We start from the raw sequence: 24,174 nt of genomic DNA, 5'->3' as shown, positions 1-24,174 counted from the left end.
AGGGGGCGGCGGTCCGCCACCTCCCGGGCTCTCGCCCCGCCTCGCCCCGCCCCTTCCCGCAGCTGTCGCGCGCCGCTGCCCGCCGGAGGGGTCTCGGTGGCGCCTCGGCCGGAGGGGAGCGGGAGGAAGAAGTAGAAGTAGGGGGGTGCGCGCAGGCCCCCGCCATCGCCGCCATGCAGCGCCGGGTGTTCGTGGTGGGCGTTGGTATGACTAAGGTAGGCAGCCCCGCCGGCGGCCAAGGGGGTCGCGGGGGCCGTGCGGTCCCTCCCCAGGGTGGATGAGGCCCCTCACGAAATAAAGGCCTCTGCCTGAGGGGGGCATTTGCGGGGGGAGGCGGGCGGCCCCAGCCACGGCCTGCGGGTCCGGCCGGGGCGGCAGCGGCCCCGCCGCCCTCCGCGCAAAGTTCACCCTTGGTTGGTATGTCGGGGGACGGGTCCCCGGCCAAGGTAAACCCTTCGGAGCTCCGTCGAGCAGGTCGGTGTGACAGTTACAGCGGCCGGAGCATGTCCCGTGTCGCTGCGGCCTCTGTCCGCGGGCTCGGCCCCTCGCCCTGAGGGGCCCGGCGGCAGCAGGGCAGGTGCCCTGCGAGATACCCTCACGCTGCATTTCTGTGCTGGGTCATTCGGGTGCCCACGCAGAGTTCACGCAGCACGACGCGTTTTCAAAGAGGAGCAAGAGCTAAAGGAATGGGTTTTGTCTTGGTGGATGAAAATTGAGGCAACTTAGATATTTGCCAGAGTAGTCAGAAAAACCCCTGCTTTTTAAATAATTTCATTGCTGCACGGGTATTTTTCCAGCATGCAGTGTGATAGGGAAGGAAATAAAAGTCTTCATACCATTAATTATGTTTACTGGACTGGATCACAGAATGTAGTTTTGGAAGTTACTTGGACCTCACCTTAAACTCATTTGTGATGTGCTCAAGGAAGGAGCAACAGCGTGGAAAAGACAATTAAAACTTGCCAGACTCCATATTGTATATTAAGCATTTTATTATGAAGTCCTTTTAGGATTGTATTCTTTCTCTCTCTTTTTTTTTATTTTAATGATGTAATATCTGCTAAAAAATGGTATACCTTCTCAAAACAACAATCCGTGTTTCCTGTGTGTGCAACTGTCAGTTCTACAGACAATGCCTTTCATTTTCAAAAGTGGATCATCTCAGTTACCAGTTTAGTGTGATTTGAGAAATTGTCAATACTTTTTCCCTCTTTGTTAGCCCAAGTAACATCAGTTGCTCTTACAGACTTTTACAATGATCGATTCACTGAAAGATTTTTCTTATGACCTTCAGTATGAAGGCTCTCTGCCTAAAATAAGGAAAGGAGGCACTACAGAAAGTACAACTAAGTGTTGTGAAAGGCTGGAGTTGGGGAGGTAAACATAAGGAGCCCTTCTTTGGACATGCTCCAGCAACTCCTTGTAGTGAGGGGCCCAAAACTGAACACAATATTCAAGGTGTGGCTTCACCAGTGCCAAGTACAGGGGCACCATCACTGCCCTGCTCCTGCTGGCCACACTATTCCTGATACAAGCCAGGTTGCTGTTGGCCTCCTTGGCCACCTGGGCACACTGCTGGCTCGTGTTCAGCTGGCTGTCAACCAACACCCACAGGTCCTTTTCCACTGGGCAGCTTTCCACCACTCTTCCCCAAGCCTGTGGCGTTGCATGGTGTTGTTGTGACCCAAGTGCAGGACCCGGCACTTGGCCTTTTTAAACGTCATAGAACTGACCTTGGCCCATCGATCCAGACTGTCTAGGTCCCTCTGTAGAGCCTTCCTGCCCTTGAGCAGATCAACACTCCTGCCCAACTCGGTGTCATCTGCAAACTTACGGAGGGTGCACTCGATCCCCTCATCCAGATCATTGATAAAGATATTAAACAAGACTGGCCCCAACACTGAGCCCTGGGGAACCCCACTCGTGACCGGCCACCAGCTGGGTTTAGCTCTGTTCACCACAACTCTCTGGGCTCGGCCATCCAGCCGGTTTTTTACCCAGCAAAGAGTACATCTCTCCAAGCCATGAGCTGCCAGAGGCTTCTCTAGAATTAAGTTCTGTACAAAGAACAAGGAATTTCTTGTTTCAAATAGGAATGTTTCAAATAAAATGGAAGGGAAGTATTAATCAAAGCCTTAGTGGAGATTACGCCATGTATTATAATGAATCAGTGAAGATGACAGTTACTCTCTGTCCCACCCACAGGCTTTGGAGAGGGTTTTTGTCCATCTCCATACAAGTAACCGATCCTCTTTAAGACAGAGCAAAAATAGTTCTTAGCTTCCATAAAATTGCACTATTTCCTGGCTTTAGCCATCACAGGGTCTGGCAGGAGCACTTGGGAATTGTGCAGATTTTGTGCATGCACTTTTGGGTCAGTTAAATTGTTTGTGTTATTTAAAATTGATTGTTCACAAACCTGTTTCTAAGTTAAAGCTTTTAAATATACCAATTTGAGAAAAAGATGTATTAAATATCACTGTGATTTGTTCTTGGGTTTTTATTTTTCTTTTCTTGTCAGTTCACAAAGCCTAGTGAGAAGAGCGTTGATTATCCTGACATGGCTAAGGAGGCAGGTAAATAATATAGAAAGCATTTAGTTTGATTGCTGACACTTATTTTAAGTCATACAGTTAATCTTTTTATTATACATATGAAGGAACAGCTACTGTTCAGTAAATAGATACAGATAAGAAGCAAATCTAAAACTGATAAAAAAGAACTTTCACAAAATCCATAACTGACCTGTTCAACTCACTGCCTTACAGTACTGAATCAGAAGGATAGCTTAAAATAAATTGACACTTAAATAATTTCCTGCCTACCTATATTATTCAAACATACTTTCTTTTGGGACAAATAACCTTTGTGCATGAACACAGAACTGATTGCATGAAATGTTGTTATAAAGCAGCTTTTTCAGAACTCCAAATACTGAAAAATTGTCCTTATGAGAATTAAGATGCAAGCCTATATTAACTACTCACATCATATAATAAGGAATTTTTACAGTTCTCTCTCTTTCTTGTTGGTGAATGCATGAATCATACATACTACTCTAGGTTTGCTTGTTATGGTTGTGAGAGCTGCTTTTTCTTTTCTTCAACTTTTAACTGTTTTTTCAACTTTTAAATTTTTTAGGCAAGAAGGCATTAGCTGATGCTGGGATTCCTTATTCCGCAGTGAAGCAGGCGTGTGTGGGTTATGTTTTTGGTAAGCAATGTCATTTGATTGAGATGTGACATCCATGACACTTGCAGACATCTGTGTGGAGAAAGTTTATCCATATCTGTGTGGATAAAGTATGGGGGATCCCATCAATTTCAGGTTATAATATATAATTGTGTCAGTTTGTAGAATTGTCTCAAACTTTATAAAACTTACTATTTTTAGTGATTGCAGATCTGTGTGTGCGTATTTCTGGAGTTTACAAGTAGCTCCTTCAGCAAGATCAGGCAGTATATTTATTCAAGTGGTGCACAACTTATGTATTATAATGTTTATGGCAATATAATTGAAAATTATTTTTTTGTGCGATGCTGTGAGTACACTAGAATGGATATGCTTATTTGTCCATTGCTCTTGACTTGAAGGCACTTGCTAGGGGTATTTTGGGGATCAAACGTGTACTGTGTCCTTGCACTTTCAGCCCAAGAGCATGTAAGAGATATCTGCTTGGACTCAACTCTATGTGATAGATGAGATCTACTCTAAGAGGTTCATAACTATTTTAATCCTATGGACATATATAGAAACATAACCAAGGTTTAATGTACTGTATAAGATTATTGAGAGTACATGCATTAGTATGGCTCCAGAACAATGCTTCACAGCTGATATAGACAAAACAGAGTTGTTCGCATACCAATGCAGTGCTGCCCTGCCTTCATTACTAGTAGGACACTTGTGGTTTAACCCCAGCCAACAACTAAGCCCTACACAGCTGCTTGCTCACTCCCCCACAGCAGGATGTGGGATAAAAAGTAAGAAAAGAAAAGAAAGATAAAAGAAAACTGCTTTGGTATGGAGTATCCCTTTGGTTGGTTGGAGTCATCTGTCCCGGCTGTGTCCCCTCCCAGCTTCTTGTGCACCCCCAGCCCACTCGCTGGTGGTTGGGGGGTGAGAAGCAGAAAAGGCCTTGACTCTGTGTAAGCCCTACTCAGCCATAAATAAAACATCCCTGTAATATCAACACTGTTTCCAGCACAAATCCAAAACAGAACCCCATACCAGCTACCGTGGAGAAAATTAACTCTATCCCAGCCAAAACCAGCACGTTCTCCACCCCTTATTCCATACCATTTATGCCATGCTTAGATTTCACACTATCCAATACATTCTCATTAACCACCACCACCCTTCCCATCCTTTGATATCAGATACACAGATATAATTCACTTAGTCTATGGACCATCCCTGTGAAATGTCCATAAATGTCTACAAAATGTCCACTGAGTTCATTCAGTCCATGACTTTGGGCTCCATCTGTTCTGGTGGTCACTCAGGACAGGAGAGGCAGTGTGTTGTGTGGAGTTCCTGGGCACCAAAGCTGGCTCAGGTTGGGTCACTGCTGCACTTGCAGTGCTTCTTGTAAGGCTTGTCCTCCTGTGGTTCAGGTGGTTCCTGCTATAGTAATTCCTATAACATGCAACTCAATTCACAGGTTACAACAGTTTAACGGTATTTCCATTATAATCTCCACCTCTGGTCCCTTTCAGTTAGGTTACAGGGTTTAAAATTGCAATGAACAACTCCCCTTGCTCCCAGCATGGCTAGCAACAAGGGCATCCTGCTATAGTGATCCCTACACATGCAACTCAAGTCCCAGGTTACAGCACTTTAAAGTAAAGGCTGTATTTCCATTACAGTCTCTACCCCTGGTCCCTTTGGCCCAGGTTATAGGGTTTAACATTGCAACAAACTTCTCCTCTTGCACCTGCTCCAGCTTGGACTTATCCACAGACTGCAGTCCCTTATGGGAGTGCCTGCTCCAAGAGGAACCTTATCTATGAGCCACAGTCTCTGCAGAGGTATGCCTGCTGTGGCATAGACTTATCCACAGCTACAGTCGATCTGAGGTGCACCTTCTCCAGTGTGGCCTTCTCCATGGGCCAAAATCCCTTCAGAGGTACACCTGCTGCAGCACAGACATAACCACAGCCACAGATGCTTTGGGGTGTCCTGCTCCCACATGGACTCATCCACAGGTCACAGTCCCTTTGACTCGGGTTCACACTGGGGTTCCAGCCTGTCCAGTGCAGCAGCACAGAAGCAGCAGTGATGCCCCGGCCACCTGCCAGGCCAGGTGCGTGGCCATTGATGTTATCAAAATGTTCTCAGGCGCAGCAGAGTCAGATGAAAAGCAGCACAGCAATACAGCAAGCAGTGAAAGCAAGAAGCAGCCACTAACAAGCACTAGACTCTAATATACAGTAAGGCAAGCAAGCCCCATGGCAAGCACAGAAGCCTGCTGATTAGTAGCTGAACAGCAATAACAGTAATAAATTTGATCTAGCACACTGCAGTCAAATCTGTTCTTATCTCTAACCCTCCGAGCCCCACGTTGGGTGCCAAAAAAGGACTGTCATGGTTTAATCCCAGCCAGCAACTGAGCCCCACGCAGCCTTTCGCTCACTCCACCCCCATGTGATGGGGAGAGAATCAAAAGAGTAAAAGTGAGAAAACTTGTGGGTTAAGATAAAAACAGTTTAATAGGTAAAGCAAAAGCCGCACGTGGAAGCAAAACAAAACAAGGAGTTCATTCACTCCTTCCCATGGGCGGGCAGGTGTTCAGCCGTCTCCAGGAAAGCAGGGCTCCATCAAGCATAATGGTTACTTGGGAAGACAAACGCCATCACTCTGAACGTCCTCCCTTCCTTCTTCTTCCTCCAGCTTTATATACTGACTGTGATGTTTTATGGTGTGGGATATCCCTTGGGTCAGTTCGGGTCAGCTGTCCTGACTGTGTGCCCTCCCAGCTTCTTGTGCACCCCCAGCCCACTCGCTGGTGGTTGGGGGGTGAGAAGCAGAAAAGGCCTTGACTCTGTGTAAGCACTGCTTAGCAGTAACTAAAACATCTCTGTATTATCAACACTGTTTCCAGCACAAATCCAAAACAGAGCCCCATACTAACTACTGTGGAGAAAATTAACTCTATCCCAGCCAAAACCAGCAAAGCCCTCAAACAGGTATCTAGCAGACACCCCCAGCAGCAGCTTTTAACCTGCAGTCACTGCTTATTGTAGTGAGAGGAGATGGTGTTCAGTGACTGGTTTGAAACTTTTCCTGTCACTCCAGTTCACAGATGCCTGATGTATTTCTCAAAGCAGTCAAAATTAGATTGTTATTATGGGGAAATCTGTTTCCATTCCAAAGAGAGTTTTCCACTTACTTTCCTCCTGTTTCTCTATTAACGACTGTATTATGGCAACTGAAGTAGGGTCAGTCAGCTGTGATACCTGTAGCAGCCTCCAAGCCACACCTTTAAGGTGTTTCTGTCCAGTCCAGTTACCTTCCATTGATTGATGGCCTGTTATCACAGGCAGATAAATTATCCTTTTTAAAATCTGATTATTTTAATCTTTTTTCTAAGGTTCTTGTACTGTGGATACTTGAGAGACATACTCAAGATGACAGTTCAAAAGTTCAAGTTTACAGTTTCCATGGTAGCATTGCACACACATGGTGGGATTTCTTTTTGCTAGTGAGGTTTGAGTATGTACCTTATTTTAATGTTTGTCTTTGTATAAAGGTGACTCAACCTGCGGACAACGGGCTATCTATCATGGTTTGGGTTTAACTGGCATTCCTATCATTAATGTTAACAACAACTGTGCTACTGGATCAACTGCTTTGTTCATGGCCAGACAACTAGTAGAAGGAGGTGAGTTGTTTTGCTCTGGGACTGGGTAATAGATACTCTCTATTTCTAGAAATATACCTTGAACGATGAATGGAACTAGATTGCTGAAAAGATTGGTCAGTTGTATATACAAATATAAAACCAAGCACTTAAAGGAGTAAGACTATCACTATGAACTACAGTATTATGCGTGCACCTAAGAGACTATGTTTGTGGTGCAGCAGGATGGTATATATGGATATAAATATTCTTCCCTGTGTCATAAGGTGTATGAACCTAGTAAGCAGCAAGCCAGTTAAGTTCTTAAGTTTTTTCTAGAAGAGTTGTTTGGAGAGATGCAGAACAAGTTGCATTGTAGTACTGCAAGACACTAAACTGCAGGATGAAAAGGAGAGAAGAATTTGCTAAAAAGTGTAGCTTTTTAAATTTTTTTTTTTAACTTGAAGTTAACACAAGTGTTAGACTAATGCATTTTTGGAAGGGAGGGGAAGAGAGTAATGCCTTGTGACAGACTATGTCCTGAACTGACAGGTGAGCGTTTTTTCCTGTTTCTGCAGTTTCTTTGTGGACTTTGATACTTTCTTGCATGTAAGTGCTCATATTTCTGTAATGAAAGCTATGGTAATATTCTGTATAATTATTCTAGTATTTGTAGCAGAGACATAAGTGCTTGGTCATATAAGATAATTGCTGTCAAACAGTTTAAAAATAAGCCCAAACCCTGTGGTAATCTCTCATTCTTCAGTATCAATGTGTTTGTATCAATACCATTCCCACCCCAATTTGGCTCTCTTTCAAAAATGAAGAAAGGAGGAAGAGCAGCTGGTAGGTGTTTATGTATATTTCTTGTAATTGGATAGTTGTTAGTATATAATGTCATTTATAATTACACTGTGGTTTAAATATCCACAAATTTTATTTTAAGGTTTGGCAGATTGTGTTCTGGCACTTGGCTTCGAGAGGATGGCAAAAGGATCCCTTGCTTCAGGTGTAAGTGTCTGAAACACTTCTTTGTATGTTTCATTCTATTCATAAATGAGATATGTGGCCTCATTCTCTGAGACATATTCTCATAAATGCCAGTTGCTTTAAGAAGTTGGCGTAGATGATTTTAAAATAAACCATTATTTTGATCCACGGAAACTTTTAATGAGTTTTATGATTCTGATTGCAGCTATGGTATACAAATTTTGTATGGAATGTTTTAGAATTAATTTTATGTAGTATGTCATGCTTTTAGTATTTTGCCAAGAATATCTTAAAGGCAGTGTTAATAGGGAATAATGAAAAAAAAAACAGATAGAATATTGAAGCAGTGAGCAATTGAAGTGTCTTTCTCAAAATGACACAGCAAATCAAAGAGAATCTGGGTCTTCTGGCTTTTGGCTTGATGCTTACTCAGTTGACCAGTTAATACACTTTCCCAAAAACTGAGGGCTTCTGTAAACCTCTTTCTGGTCTCTTCTTTGTTTTTACTGGAGAAGTGTGTGGGGGTTTGTTTGTATTTTGCCTTATGGCAAGCAATGTTAGAGCCCATATGCCATTTAACTACGGAACTGCCAAATTTGATAATGCAGATGTTTGGGTGAGAAATGTTAAATTTAACATTTGAAATGAATGAGAGTAATCTTTAACATGCTTTATGATGTTTCATCTAAGCTTCACTGAAAATACTAAGTATTAATTTTATATTAACTATAGGATTTTCAGCTGAGGTGAAAAATACCTGAAGTCCTTTGCTGAAAATAGTGACTGTGATAGAAATCATGTAGGAGTGGTCCTTGCCATGAATCAGTGCAGCAATTATAATGTTAAGGATTTTCTGCTTATTTACTCTTTCTTATAGCTGGGAAATTACGAATGCTTCAAAACATGTCACTGAAGTGCAACATACTGTCCAGTAGAATTCTTAAAATATCAGAAAAATCTCTGTTTTGCTTGAAATCCATGCACTTACGTGGCAATGTTGTAAAGGAAAGAAAATTATTAGTTGCTTTATAACTATTTCTCTTCTTCTTAGTTTTCAGACAGAACTAATCCAATGGACAAACATTTGGAAATTATGATAAATAAATATGGCTTAGCAAGTGCTCCAGTAGCACCACAGATGTTTGGAAATGCTGGCAAAGAACATATGGAGAAATATGGTATGTTAAAATACATTTTTTCATTGTCCTCTTTTAATGAAGTGACTTTAAAAATGTATCTTAGGATTTAATTTTTTTAAAATGTTAGCATTCAGTGTCCTTTCTTTTACCAAAGTACTAGAGCTGCAACATCTACAGCTAACACATATGGGAATACATTTGGATAAAGAGTTATCTACAGAAAAGTTGGTGATGGCAAACAAAACCATCAGGAGACAAAATTAAGGGTGTGATACAGGGTGTCTGGTAATCATGCTAATGGTATGATTTGTGTTTCCATAAGGTTGCGTGAACTTCCTGCATTTTTCACTTCTGTCTTAGGATGGGTAGATAGGCTTGGGACTGAATTGTCTGACAAACACTTTCAGGTATTTGATTCAGTATGTAGTATTAGGCTGCTGCCACTGCCATTTCTTACTCCAGCACTAGACAAGGGAATTGGCTGCTGAGCATCTTTTATTTGCACTTAGTTTTAGACTAGTATATGGAGAAATTTTACCTAGACTCCAGTCTTTCACTGCAGCTGTTCTGCACTGATAGAAAAATGAGCATTCAAGTTTCAGTACCTCAAATAAAATGCACTTATTTGCTGTATTTTTATGTTAGTAAGTGTTAAATATCCAAGTAGGATGTTCTGTTAGCTAAAACTCAACCATTAGGTCTAATTTTTAGACCTAAGTTGAGTTCTAAGGAAAGCCTTGATGACAATGAGTCTCTTGTAAAGATGCCTGTAAAGGTCAAATTCTTATGACACGATACTAAAAATGCAATGTAAGCACTATTTGAGTAAACAAATTATTTCAACACAGCTTGCTTTCTTCTTCAGGGACAAATCCAGAATACTTTGCAAAAATTGCATGGAAGAATCATAACCATTCAACTAATAACCCGTGAGTAATGTAATCTACCTCTATATCGAATATATGTTGCTGTTAAAAAAATTATGCAAAACTGAGTATTTTTTTTAGAAATACTTCGCAGATTATATTCTTTATGACAGCACAAGAATTATACCCAGCATAAATTCTATACCTAGTGCCTTATACTTTGTAAAAACAGCTTTATAGCTGCCTAAAGGTGTGATATTAGGATGTCTATTGCTAAGGGCTGTGCTAAAACTAAGATGGCATCTGTATGTTTTCCTTAGGTATTCCCAGTTCCAACAGGAGTACACATTAGATGAAGTTCTGCAATCGCGCAAAATTTTTGATTTCTTGACTGTCTTACAGTGTTGGTAAGGAGAGGACTTAGCATTGTGAAATAAATCTTGATGTTAAGACAAATATGGTAGGACATCTATTTAAATAAAAGTCTGTTTGCATGTAAATTAAAATTTACTGATTATTTTAAGTAAAACTTCTTATAAAAATAACCAAATGGGGGATCTCTGTCTTGACCAAACATTATCTAGATACTTGTTTGCAGTATAATACAGTAAGCTGAAATACGTTTTGTACTTTGGGGCTCTTGCATCATTCTGTATCTTTTACCAGCATGCATATGTTGCTGCTAAGTGTTGTTTCTTCTCTTCAGCCTTTCCTAACCACTCCTGAAAGGCTTGTTGCTAACAATGTTTATAGCCAAGTAGAAGCTTTGATTTTCTTCTAAATTGAAAAACCTTACTGATATATTCCTATTTTGATGCCATTCTTTTCAAATATGTGCTATAAATATTACTGAAAGTGTCCAGCAGACACTGACGGAATTTATAGTTTCAGTGGCATCAGCCAAAGAAAGGGGTTTTTTTGTTTGTCCTTTTTGTTTTTGGTTTTGTATTAAAAGATAATTCTATGAAAGATTGACATCACTAATTAGAATGATGACATAATTATTTTTCTTTCAATCAGTCCAACATCAAATGGTGCTGCAGCTGCAATTTTGACTAATGAGGAGTTTGTGAAAAGGCATAATTTGGAGCCAAAAGCTGTGGAAATTCTAGCCCAGGTGATGGCTACTGATTATCCAAGCACTTTTGAAGAAAACAGTTGTATGAAGATGGTAGGTTTACAGTTCTGTGTTCCATGATACTCCTCTGGGTTTTTGTTTAATACCTGCAAGTCCTGATGATACTGTAGACATTTCCATGTCCGTAAGCAAGCAAATTATACTTTGTGGTGAATGTAAAAGTAATTTCATTTGGGCAGTTGGAGTAAGCAGAGTATGGGTGTGGAATAACAGTAAGAGATTTATAAACAGACTATCAAAACTTAGTTTTTAACAAATTATTTAAAGGTTACTTTTCAAAAAATTTGAACAGCAAGATACACATTTCTTTAATTCTTCTGTTTATGAGAGTAATTAAACTTAAAACAATTTTACTTACATCTGTGTAATACTGAAGCTGAAATAACCTGTTGGGTATAGCCATTATTACTTGCTTAAGTAGAATGAAGGGAAAGACCTGAACTGCAAACTTTGGATCCCACTGCAAATTGACTACAATAATTGAATGTATGTCAAACCATTAGAATACCCAATAGTTTCTACTCTAGTCATGCTTTGTCTGGGTTTCAAATACAATTCTAGTCAGATGGCTGAAAAAGGTAGCAAGACAGCTTGAGGATTTGTTTCAAAGCTATTGGTCTGAGTCATGCAAAGGAGCAATTTGGCTTGTGAACCAAATTTTTTTTTCCCCAGAAAAGTTTCCACAGGCCAATGAGACTTAGATTGAATTATTTTTTGTATACAATTATTACAGTATGAATATTAAATGCTGTGATATGTAATGCATCAAAATAAATTAGAATGCCACCTCCTACAGGTTATATTCACTTACTGGGTATATAGAAGCATGTTTAAAATTAAGCAGAGAAATGAAATTGCTAGCTATGTTTCCTTAATGATATTTTAACGTACAATTTTTTCTTGTTGCAGGTTGGTTATGATATGACTAAAAAAGCTGCAGAAAAATGTTTTGAAAAAGCAGGCCTAAAACCTACAGATGTTGATGTGATCGAACTTCATGACTGTTTCTCAGTTAATGAGTTCATTACCTATGAAGCTCTGGGACTCTGTCCAGAAGGTAATAGCATCAATGGAAATCATTGTTTTATTAAAATGGAAAGCATTAAAAGTACCTTTTTATCTGTTCATATAATTAGAACTTTGAGTTCTCTACTGGACAGATCTTCTGTATTTGAAAATCTTACTAGGTAACTTTGTAAGAGGGAAAAGCAAGTTACCACTATAGTAACATAAGGAAGAGCTGCAAATTCTAGAATTAGTTTAACAAATGAGTGTGTTACTATGATTTCTGAAGAAATACACACAGCAAATTGAAGTGTTGGATAACTGTGAGAAATCATATAGCTAGCTTGTGCAGGGATGGCTCCTCAAGCAAACAGCAAGGAAATTCAGGACTCGTGATCTTTCTCACTATCATGCCCCCTTTTCAGGGCTAGATATATTTACCTACCCCAACATATCCCTCCATCTTTGTATTTCCTTTTAAAAGAAAATTTGGACAAGAATTACCTATAGAGGGCCTTACCAAGTTACTTATCTTTGATATGACTTTTTTTTTAAATCTCAAAACATCTTTGCCTTTGAAAATACAGAGTTGTTGGGAAATTGTGAACATGCCTCTAAAGTCAACTGTGTAACAATGCAAAATCTGTCCAGATTAGTTTAATTTCATTGGAGTGGATTTACAACAGGTTAAATGGCAGTGGAGTTTAGTTCGATGTATGTGAGTCAAACCATTAAAATTTTCTGCTGAAGAGGTTTATGTTTAATTTTCAGTATTTGATATATTTAAACTCTAAATGTATTATTGTTTTGCATAAATAATCATCTGATGTAATCTTTCTCTAATCTAACTAATTTTGAGAAAATATCATACTCTGTCACTAGATGGTGTATTGTGTTAAGTCTAAGCTTTCTCACTGAAACAGAGAAGTTCATAAATCTTCAGGAAGACTATGTTTGTAGGTCTTCAAATATTTCCCTTTGAATGCTTGCTTTTTACTGTCTTCTTTGCTGTGGTTTATGGTATCTGCAGTAAAAATGGTAAACGTTTGACAGTATTTAAATAGGTACATTAAGTTTTTTAGCTTCATTCCTTTAACTGAAGATGGAGAAGAATCCTGATGGTACTTGCCTATTTGACCAATAAGTCTTGTGTATGGTAATTGAATAGTGCAATTCTTGCCACCTTTCAGTCAGCCTGACCTTAATAGTATGTGAAGCTTATCTTGGAAGAGTAGACTAATTAGACATAGAGATTAGTGAAATGGCATAAACCACATTGTAGCTTTAGACATGCTAGGCTAACCTGCTCTTCTCATTTAATGGCAGAAGTTATAAATACAGGAAATGTGGCAGATCTTTTTTAGACTTTGACTTTAATAATGAAGGCTGAAGAAGCTGGTACAAAAGTAAACGGGAGAACAGTCTGCTAAAGGCATGGGAACGACTAGTCTGGAAAGCTAAGCAAATCTCAGCATTAGTCTTCTGAGTATTTTATTTACTATATTAATGTCTTAATGCAGCCCAGAGTACTGTTAGCCTTCCTTGTGGCAAGGGCTCATGTTCAACTTGGCATTCACCAGGATCCCCATGTCCTGGGGTTCAAAATCATGACTTTTACAAAAACCATAATTATCACTGTAGTTTCATTAATAAAACAATTAACAGCTTCATTATATTGACTATATCATAATACTGTATATCAACAGAACAGCAAATTTTTAAAAGTTTTTGTATCAAACACTAGCCCTTTTATTTCTTTTCCATGTTACGCTTTCTCCAGTAGTATAGGCAAGTCTCATTAATGTCATTTGGCTAATTTCAATCTGCTCTTTGTAAAATCTGTGGTGTAGTATTTCCTAGGTTTTGACTGACATGCAGCATCTTCGGTAAGTGACAGTAGAATTGAAAAAATCACTTAAAGCCAAAAAAGGAACATTTTTCTTTTATAAATACTGTTTTATAGGAAAAGCATGTGACCTGATTGACAGAGGAGACAATACTTATGGAGGAAAATGGGTTATTAATCCTAGTGGTGGCTTGATTTCAAAGGGACATCCACTTGGTGCTACAGGTATGCAAAAATCCATCTCACTTAGTCATGCCAGTTAGATAGGAGATACGGATCTTGAGCAGGCAGATGCTTCCCACTTCCGTTCGCCTGTATGAAACATGAGGGCTTCCTAAGACTATCAGGAAGCTCTGGAGTTGATTCTCATTTCCAACTCATGCAAGCATTAGGGCAGGTTGACCACACAGGATTGCTCAAACCAAAAGAGTTGGAGTGTGAATCTGATCATTAGCACTTACTTAATTTTATGGTGCTACTTTTTTCTGTTGTTGTTAAAGCAACCTGTGAAACAGCTTAACTTTTTTCCTAAATAATTGCTTTGTAGTACAACTTCTGATGAATGTAGTTTGAATAACCATTTTCATATGTTGTCATCCTTTAAGATTCAGATTTTGGAGATTTTACTGCATCTGAAAAGGTTGTACCCTTGTTAGCTGTAATAAAAGTTATTTCCATTTAGCCTTGGATGTCAAAATATTTATCTGATGTTTACAACAGAAGCTCAGTTAGTCACCGTTTCCCAGCAACACAGGTTTTGCCTTTTTTTGTTTTGTTTTTTGTTTTCTTTAAACTGCTAAGCTCGCTTCCAAATGAGATGGCTTTTGGATAAAATATGTTTGTGAAGATAATTCACCTTCCTTATTTGGAAATGAAAAGTTGTCAGAAACTGGAGAAGAGGAAACCTTGTAAAACAACAAACCTTAAACTAAGCAGCTGGAACAGCTAGATAATCTGCGGTTAGTGTAGCGGGGGGAAGCATTATGAAACTTCGGAAGAAAAACATTCCAGATAAATGAGACTGTGGATATCTGTAGCAGGATGAGAGTATTACTTTGCTAGGTAGGTGTTAAATTTTTGTCAGTTACACAGTGGTAAATGTAGAGGCAATTACTGGTAATCATGCTCTATTGCCAAGGGATGGGGAGGAACAGTCATTAAAATGCAGAAAATTACATGTCTACCGATTGTCATCTTAATTTCACTATAAAACAGTCTTGAGGCTACCTATATGCTAATCAGAGGTCATATCAGTCATCTTGAGTTTCCAAACCGTTCCAGGGCATGATGTACCACGGTACACATTCTCTCCTTGAGGCTGAGAGAGTGTAAATGAAATCTGTTAATTCTCATGTATGACTGGAATTATAGAACTTCTTACTCATCCTCTTCATAACGTTTCACTTGGCAGTGTGTAAAATTTGGTGCCTAAAATGCAGATTCCTTCTCTGCCTTGCCCAAAGGCCTACACAGTTGTCTAGGGGAAGGGAAAGGAAGGGATGGAGGAAGGAAGAAATATCTTTGCAGTGGAACTGGATCATAACTGCAGAAATAGCCAATAGAATAGTAGAGGGAGACCGAGAGTAAATGTAATCTGAAAATCAGGGCTATAATGAAAGGGGATTCACCTTCAGTTTGGCCCTCCCAAGAAAATGCATTTCTAGGCATATGCGCTTTCTCTAATGCTATTGCACGTATTCACTTAATATCTTTTTACGGAAAGAAGCTAATCGAATATGCCTGTAGTATATTCCTTACTTCATTTAACCAGCTACGCCCAGCATGAATTTTAATCGTGATTCAGTTGTGTATTCTAGGGCTTTTTCTTATCTTGCAGTATAATAGGCATTGTAGTATTACAGGCGTTTTTAATAGTAGGCATTTGTATTGCAAAGAAACAAACCAGTTTTCCAGAAGATCTTTGGCTGCATTTTTATGTTTGTTAGATCTAGCAAACTAACATTGAAATCAGATCCCCACTCTGAGATAGGCGTCTGCATGGCAAGGTGAGCTCTCCTGGTGCTCCTGAGCTGGTTTTAGCAGCTGTTACAGCAGTGCTATAAAGATGCCACAGCACATACAACTACTTTAAAATGCTGTTGTCATCTCTTTGTGCCTTGGAGATTCAAAAGTCGATGGAGTTGTCTGTTTGATAAGGGCCCTTTTGGAGAATTGGGGGTTTTAAGACAGCTCACACTGTTGTCCAGAACGTGACTTCTTAGGCAACAGCTTTATCTAGCTTATCCCTACGCAGTCTTGTACAAACGTGGAAAATGGGTAACTTTGAGTTTTGACCTTGGGCACACTCAAGAGCGTGCATCACTTCTGTAATGGCCAGTTTTCCAGCAAGGTCCCCCCAGCGCCTTTGCTGGGCCAGCCCTAAACCAGCCGTCTTCGCAGCTGGTGGGGAGACCCACGCTTGCTCCTCTATTTTACAACCCCTCCAGCCACCTCCCGCCCCGCTCCGGGGGCAACGGCCGCCCGTGGGGCCGTTCCCCGCCGCCGCCCCCCCGCAGCGGGCTGGCCCCGGTCCCAGCGGCGGAGGCACCGGGGGCCAGGCGGTCTGTGCTCGATTTTTCAGGCCTGGCGCAGTGCGCCGAACTCTGCTGGCAGCTGCGCGGTGCGGCCGGGAAGAGGCAGGTCCCGGGGGCAAAGGTCGCGCTGCAGCACAACCTGGGCCTCGGCGGGGCCGTGGTGGTGACTCTCTACGGTATGGGCTTCCCCGGCGCCGGCAGGTGAGCGCCCCGCGGGGCGGGGGTGGGGAGCCGGCTTCCCGAGGAGAAACAAAGCACGGTGTGCACTGAAAGACCTTCCAAAATAGTCACCTTCCAGGCGGTAGCTCTGTAGAGCACGAGGAAGCGCGCTGCTGAACGGAAATGCTTGTTCGGCAGTTGTGTACAGGTATCGCTTGTGCTTCCATTGGAAACTTCTGCTGGAGCGTTAACTAAGCTCCCTTTATGCTGACTGTGCTCCCATATATTTCTGTTTTAAAATTTACCTTTTTATAATTATTATTTGCCTCTGTGCAAGGAAGAAATCGCACTGTAAACCAGAACATGCTCGGCAGTTGGAACCGTTGTGTGCCTACAGCACTGCAAGGGTATGCAGAGATTATAACTCTCACAGTGTCTTGTTCCTAATGAACAATGTGCACTGTGAATTATAAATTACTGAAAAGAGCAAACTGGCCCATAAAAATAGCTTGCATGACTTCCTGTAAGGAAAAGTCTAATGTTTGGAGGAAAAAAAGCCAGCAAAACAGAATGAAAAAAACCTTTCCAAGAGCAAAACAGGCTGCATTAAAATGAATTAAGTGAAACTAGGTACTTGCCAAAAAAAGCAAGACATCCATGGGAACAGGGTTACCCACTGCTTTCATTGCTAAAATTGTTACTAGTTTGGTTTCATGAAGCGAACTGCTTTCAGCTGGATGTGTTACATGCAGTATTCTAAGTACTCATTAGAATTCAGGCATGTTACTGGTCCAGTCCGGGCTAAAGAGTTTGCACTTGAAATTGTAGCACACTTCAGAGTGAGAGGAGAACGCTGCTACGAAGCTGTCCACCAGTCTGCTGTAGTTCTATGCTAGGATGGACAGAAATTGAGAGAGAGTGCTTAAAATTATTAAATATACCAGAATTTCAGTCTTAATACACAGTTCCTTTTATGTTTTCATTTTCAGCTTTGCTTAGAAAGATTGAGCTACTCTTTGTAGGTATTATGGCTTTAGTTAAAAAGCTTAATGCCAATATCTTTATATTTGCTCTAAAAAACTGTGAACAGTAGAATTTGCCATGTACTGGACTTCCAGAAAGAAATATTCCCCTCCAAACTCATATTTCTAATGTCTGTTTTAGCTAGGCCTGTACAATTCCTGGGAGGTGACAATATAATCTGTGGAAGAGGTGATGAGAGAAGCCATTGAGCTTTGAAGGGCTTCAGCAGTAACTTGTTGTAGCACAGTGTCAGAAGTGATAATCTTATCACTTCTGTAACCTCTAAGAGGTTAGACCATATGAGAAAATAGGTATGATACAGGAAAAATCATGTCTTCTCCTGGATTCTCTTCAGACATGCTCACAAAACCTGGCAGTGGGTGTTGCCACGAGTTTTAAATCACAGGGGAAAAGGTTGTTGTAGGGAATACACTGTTTTCCACTGCTTTGAGCTTTGTCTTTAAAAATATTGTAATGTTAGGGAACAGGGAATCTGTTGCTATTTGTATACCATTAACCTTCAGGTACTGCTAGAAGTAGTGCCTTCCTGTCAGGAAAAGCTTTGCATGTACAGATAATATTTCTCCTGAAGAAGTTAAGTCTAATTTATTACAGCTCACCTGACCTTTGTTGGTATTGAGAATTTTTTAAATTCTTTCTTAGGTACAACTCAAAACAGAGAAATCTTAGCAATACTAGTTTCATCTTGCATTAGAGAAGCTTAACCTTTAGTTCTCCCAAAGGCTTTGTGTGTGGGAGATACTTGACACAAAGTGTTGCTCCAATGGCTTTGGAACGAAACAGTGCCACTAACCTGTTCAGATACTGCTTGTGTAATCGAATGATGTTGTGTAATTAAGGGAAAGGTGGTGGCATTTCATGTTTATGAAGGTACTCCATACAGTTTTTTTCTACACAATGCATGTAGACTTAATCACTGGATTCAGATCTAGCCTGTAATTAGGTGTTTTAGTAACAGCTGCCAAGAATGTACATCAAGGTAAATAACAGCAGGACTTGACCCATTTTGGACTAGTCTTTGAAACAGTACTGCTCTATTCTGACACCTTACAATTTTACATCCTGTTAGTACAGCCTTTGTTTATTAGTTAATTAATGTGTCTTCTTCAGATAAGACAGTCCCTACTATTGCTACCCCAGCATACTTCTATAGGGTAGTGTTAGTACCATGCAAATACAAGTTCTAGCAACATTTCTTAAAGGATTCTGTCACTTCAATAGTATCAAACCTGACCACAGTTTCGAACTGTGCTGCCAAGAGATGGTAATAATCGTAAACTTGTTTTTCCTGCTGCTTGAACCGCAATGTCTTTGGACATCTCTATGCTTACTTAGGCTCTGGGTGCCTCTGCAGAAATGAAGAATTAGGTTCCATGCTAATGTCAAGCGATACAGGATGGCTGCTCCAGAGAATCGGGAATAATGCTTAGTGCCTCCTGTGACTGTTAAGAGACCACATGAACTGGGAAGGAATTGTTTTGCCAAAAAAAGAAAAAGGTAGTTCTCTGAGATGGTCCATGTGCTTTCTCGTCACACAAGGTGTGACAGTAGTGTTTGCTGATTTAATTGTAACAAGATTAATGATTTACTTTATAATAAAAAGTAGTGTCCTGCCCATACATGCAAAAACCTCTAGGTACTTGAAGTCATTGTAATTCAAGCTAAGTCCATCAGAGAGTAGGCTTTAATTTGATATCATATAGTTGCTCTATACCACTAAAGTGTTTCAGTGTGGCTGTTCTCGCTGGTGATAATTTGAAGACGTTGAAAATGTGATTACAAGTATGTAAATGAATGGGTTTTTCATTTCAGCACTGGCCATATTGCGGCTGTGCCTCTCAGCGCAGCTGTTGATGGATTTAAGTCACATTTGGTCTTCAAAGAGATTGAAAAGAAGCTCCAAGAGGTATTTGACTACTTCTTTTACCTACAATAGGGTTTTATTTTATGACAGAACGTGTGAAACCTGATGGGAATATGGTAGCATCAATCACTTCCTCAGTACTGCTAATTGAAACAGATGTTACAGCTTTGAATTTCACTATGTCAGAAATATTTCTATGCTGTGCTATGATTTTAAATTATTTTTTTTTCAGACAGCTTCTACCTGCATAAGAGTATTTCAGTAAAGGCAAGTTTAGATGGTATGTGAGGAGCTTGCTGACTAACACAAGAAACTTTGTTTGTGTTTGGTGTTTGTTGCTTGCTTGGTAAGTGTGATTAGAAGAAGAAATCACATTTTTCAGACTTCTAGCAGGACAAGACTGTTAGGACAGTGGTCTTTTTTTTTTTAGTTGATAGATTTTTAATGTAGATACTCATAGTTTGTGTTTGGAGGGAGGTTGTGTTTTTTTTGTTTTTTTAATGATTGTTTAAATGAAGCCTAATAGAGGGAAGTAGGTATTTCTATGTTAGTAGAAAGGGTAAAGGTTTTTGAGTTACTTCCTGTTTAATTCAAACTATTTAAAATTATTTTGAAGTAAATTAATAATTTGCACATTGTATGGTTATTACAGGAAGGAGAGCAATTTGTCAAGAAAATTGGTGGAGTCTTTGCCTTCAAAATAAAAGATGGTCCTGATGGGAAAGAAGCAACTTGGGTAGTAGATGTGAAAAATGGTAAAGGTTCTGTAGCAGTTAATTCAGGTCAGTGCTACTTTTATTATATTGCTGCAGAAAACACATAAAACTAATGAAAAGAATATAAATTAATATTCTGTTTAAGCTATAGTGACCTTGAGCAAAAGTGGTGTAAAGCTACCTTAATTTTAAACTTTTCTTATTACTGACACTTTTAATCCATGATGTTTCAGACCAAGAATTAAATGTCTTTTACTCTGAATTCTGTCTAGATAATTGCATCTTTTCTTAGAGGCTCCAGGCAGATCTGTCGTATGACTTTTACAGGAATCAGAATTTAAAAAAAAATTCAAACTTCAGAAGTTTTGTTGTTCTCACCTCTTAAAATCTGGGCCAGATATGTAATTTGTAGCTGTTTTTCCAGTTGCTTTGTTGGAGACACTGGTAGGCAGTAAGCTGGTCTATCTTGTCAAGTTACTTCTTCTGTGCAGCTAGTTAAGCAATAAAACTTGACTGATTTCAGTACTGTACCAGCTGACATAAACTTCAAGTTGCATTTTAAAAAAGGCAGATACAAATAAGACACAGACTGGGTGGTGGTGGTGAACCTCATAAAAGTATTGGAAACAAAGGGTTTGTACCCTTGCCAAGAAAATGTTTTGTCGTGTATCTGAAGTCATGCATCCTAGTAATGTAAATAAGAAGCCAAAGACAACAGCCTATCCTCAGAATCTCATATATCCATGAACCTGCGTCATAAAGCTTTTAATGAAAAACATGACAGGGGGTTTGATTTGGAATTCATTGATCTAAGTTCTTACAAAAAGAAAAGTACTGTTGTATGGACAACATTTTTTCAAAAAGTTAAGTTTAATAATAAGATAACTCTAGGAAAAGATGTGTGCAGTTTTTAGTCCTTTGGTATTTACATTATATTTCTATCAGATCTTATTTTAATAAGTTTTTGGCTTATTTCTGGTAAGAAGATTGTAAAAACTTCTGGATTTGAATTAATTCACGAGTGCTTTTGGAATGCACATGTTGTTCCCACTGAAGGAAAGGGCAGGAAATGCCTGAAATTTCAGTGATGAGTATCTTCAGAGAGTGTCACAGAGAAAAACACATTTATCCTGAGTTGATCTTAATGCTAGAAAATTTAAGCTTGATAAAACCTAAGACAATTGTCAATGCTTGCAGTCAACGTTCTATCTGATTACAAGTAGTTTATTATTTCTTTTCAAGGAATGAATTTGCTTAGCACCTTCCAGAAAGGTCCATCTTCCTCCAGTGTTGGGATGGTCTGTGCTACAAGGTGGCACAGAAGTCTGTTGGCTGTTGGAGGATGATCTCTTGCTGATATTTTTATAACAGCCTTTATTTGTGTGTACTTCAGGTACCATTTTGCTAACTTGTAGTATCAGCAGATTCTTCATGGAGTTGCAGCTTTTATTACTGTTTCATCTCTCAGTTTGAATCTTCATAGTCAACTCTGTCTTACAGATAAGAAGGCAGATTGTACAATTACAATGGCTGACGCTGATCTGTTGGCTCTCATGACTGGCAAAATGAATCCTCAGACAGTAAGTATAGCAAAGATGAGAGGATAAGAGGACTAACTTGTTTGTTTGGTTTGAGTGTGTTTAAGCTGAAATAATGTAAATAAATCCCCTCCTCCAAAGCTGCCATGGCTGATAAGAAAAATAACAGTTCTTGACTTTCTCTGAACAAATGGGCCAAGGATTAATCAAGAAAGACAGTGCCTACTCTTCTGAGCAGGTACATGTTATCTCAGACATCCTGTAGGTCATCCAGAAGGGGATATAATAGTGCTTGGTCTGCAGAGAAGAGGAGGAAGCTGGTGTTTGCAGTGTGACTTAAGAAAGGAGGAATGTTGGCCCTCTCTTTGGAGGGGTTTACACTTCTGGCTGGCATTAGTGTAAGGAGTAATCTTGATATTGAAAAATGGAAGTTGAGGTGAGCATCCACTGGATGTCTGTGATTATTTGGTTTTTATATTCCGCAGTGTGTCAAAAGCAGACATAGCTTACAAGTAAACTGGACGTTTAAGTTAATTTTAAGTTGCTGTTCCATACTTCTAAATTTGAAATGCTCTGGGTAACATTATTTTAAGTTTCTAGCCTGGTAATCACAGGGTAAATAAGAATTTTCAGAAACTGAAGTGTGTCTAGGAGAAGTTTGAAGGTAAAACACATTATAGAAATGTTGTACTGTACGTGTAGGAAATTCAGAAGCAATTACAATTTTGCATCTACAATTTGGATATTTTAGTGCATGCAGTTCATCTTTTTACAAGGTTTGGAGGAAAAAACCCCAAATCTTTAGCATGTCTGCTTCACAAACTGAATTTATAAAACTGAATTCGTTGGTTACAAAATCAGTGATGGCTGGGGGAGGATTTGAGTAAGAAATCAGTTGTGGCATCTACTGTACACTACTGCTTTATCATCTTCAATTGAAATAGTAAACTCTATTCTATGAATTGTCATCACCACAACATTGGGTATTCTGCCCTGCTTCGTATACAGTTCCATCGTTACGATAATGCCAGAAATATGCAATACCAAGTCTATTCTCTTTAGGCATCACAAATATAATCAACATACAACCTCCTCAGTTTTCTATTCTACCTTCTAGTGTCAGAACACATTTGTTGATGAACGTGAGATATCTGCTAGAACTGTTGGAATTATAGAACCGCAGGCCAGGACCTGCACGTACAAAAGTCTATAACTTTTGGGAGGGGTGCATTTGGGATAATATGATGTATTGCATTTTATATCATATTTCTTTCTTTTTAGGCATTCTTTCAAGGCAAACTGAAGGTTTCTGGGAACATGGGCATGGCAATGAAACTTCAGAATCTACAACTTCAGCCAGGAAAAGCTAAGCTTTGAACTCAGAGTAAACAGTCAGTACTTGATATTCTTGACAAAAAAGTAGAATGAAACTAGACATTATCAATAATATGGCGCAGGCTGGGTTTGATTGAACCTTTCTCACCTAAATCCTGTGGTTAGAGACCTTAATTCTCTTAATAAATTCCATCGGTTTGTCCGTGGCAAAGGTTTTTAGGCTAAGCTTGAGGCACTAACTCTTACAAATGGTGTATGGTGGGTACTCGTGACAATTTTTGTTTTAATCAATATGAAAAATTTTATAAAACTTAGAGTTGAATGAGGCTGCTTACTGTTCAGGTTAGTTGGGAAGAGAGTGAGGAAGGTTATCAATGGTTTGACATATCAATTAAATTAGTTGCATTTTTTTAAAAGCTCTAATAGCAGGCCATACAAATGCTTTCAGACCTCCATTCTAACAAATTTGCTGCTGCTTAAATTAAAATGGTCTTATAAAGAGGATCTCTAACAACATTTTTTTAGAACAGGCTTTAGGAATTTTCTAAAAAAAATACTTCTCTTATTACTACTTTGGAATTAAAAAATAAACAAAATATCCAGAAGTATGTAGGAACTAGGAACTTTGCTCTGAGATTCACAGGATTTGATAATACTTCACTTTGAAAAAAGATTATGTTCACCAGGAGAGCAGAGAGGGAGTATAACCAACATTTTACCTGTTTTCTCCTGAGAAAATCTGGTGTTGATCATGGTGAAATTGTTATCAGTAATGTAAAAGCTTTAACTCCTCTTTTGGGAAAATGTATTCTGGTTGGAAGTTTAATAGAAAATTAAATATACTTTTCCTGTTCTTCTGTGTGTTGTTTCTTTGGATTTCATGCTCTGAACTGACTGTTTTATTCAGATCGTCATGAAGGGCTCCTGCAGTCCTCGGGCACTGTCAGTAGATAATCCATAAACTACATCTCAGTCCAGTGTATACACCTCACATCCTCCCATATGTGGGCCATAACTGAGGAACTTATGCATGAACTTTCACTTCCCTGGCTTAACTGAAATCATAATAAAAATTAACTAATTCAAGCCGATCATTCTGCTTTTCTGGTGTGAATGGTTAGCAGATTGCCGAGCAGTAAGAACAGCTGTACTGAATCAG

General features: G+C 39.4%; 1 protein-coding gene across 1 annotated transcript; it reads left to right on the top strand.

Annotated features, from left to right (window-relative positions):
* The first annotated feature begins 50 nt into the window (after window positions 1–50).
* On the top strand, window positions 51–23,868 carry SCP2 (sterol carrier protein 2). The gene is made up of 16 exons (XM_075097609.1): window positions 51–215; window positions 2,522–2,576; window positions 3,142–3,213; window positions 6,752–6,883; window positions 7,788–7,852; window positions 8,883–9,009; window positions 9,836–9,899; window positions 10,157–10,243; window positions 10,857–11,007; window positions 11,884–12,031; window positions 13,943–14,050; window positions 16,407–16,560; window positions 19,375–19,468; window positions 20,079–20,208; window positions 21,643–21,722; window positions 22,962–23,868. The coding sequence occupies exons 1-16, from the start codon at window positions 174–176 to the stop codon at window positions 23,055–23,057; spliced, it is 1,605 nt and encodes a 534-aa protein (XP_074953710.1). The 5' UTR covers window positions 51–173; the 3' UTR covers window positions 23,058–23,868.
* Window positions 23,869–24,174: the final 306 nt, after the last annotated feature.

Source organism: Phalacrocorax aristotelis, chromosome 6 (assembly GCF_949628215.1).
Source record: "Phalacrocorax aristotelis chromosome 6, bGulAri2.1, whole genome shotgun sequence".
Lineage (NCBI taxonomy): Eukaryota > Metazoa > Chordata > Aves > Suliformes > Phalacrocoracidae > Phalacrocorax > Phalacrocorax aristotelis.
Note: the sequence above shows the minus strand (reverse complement) of the source record. Positions and strands in the feature narration are given on the sequence as shown.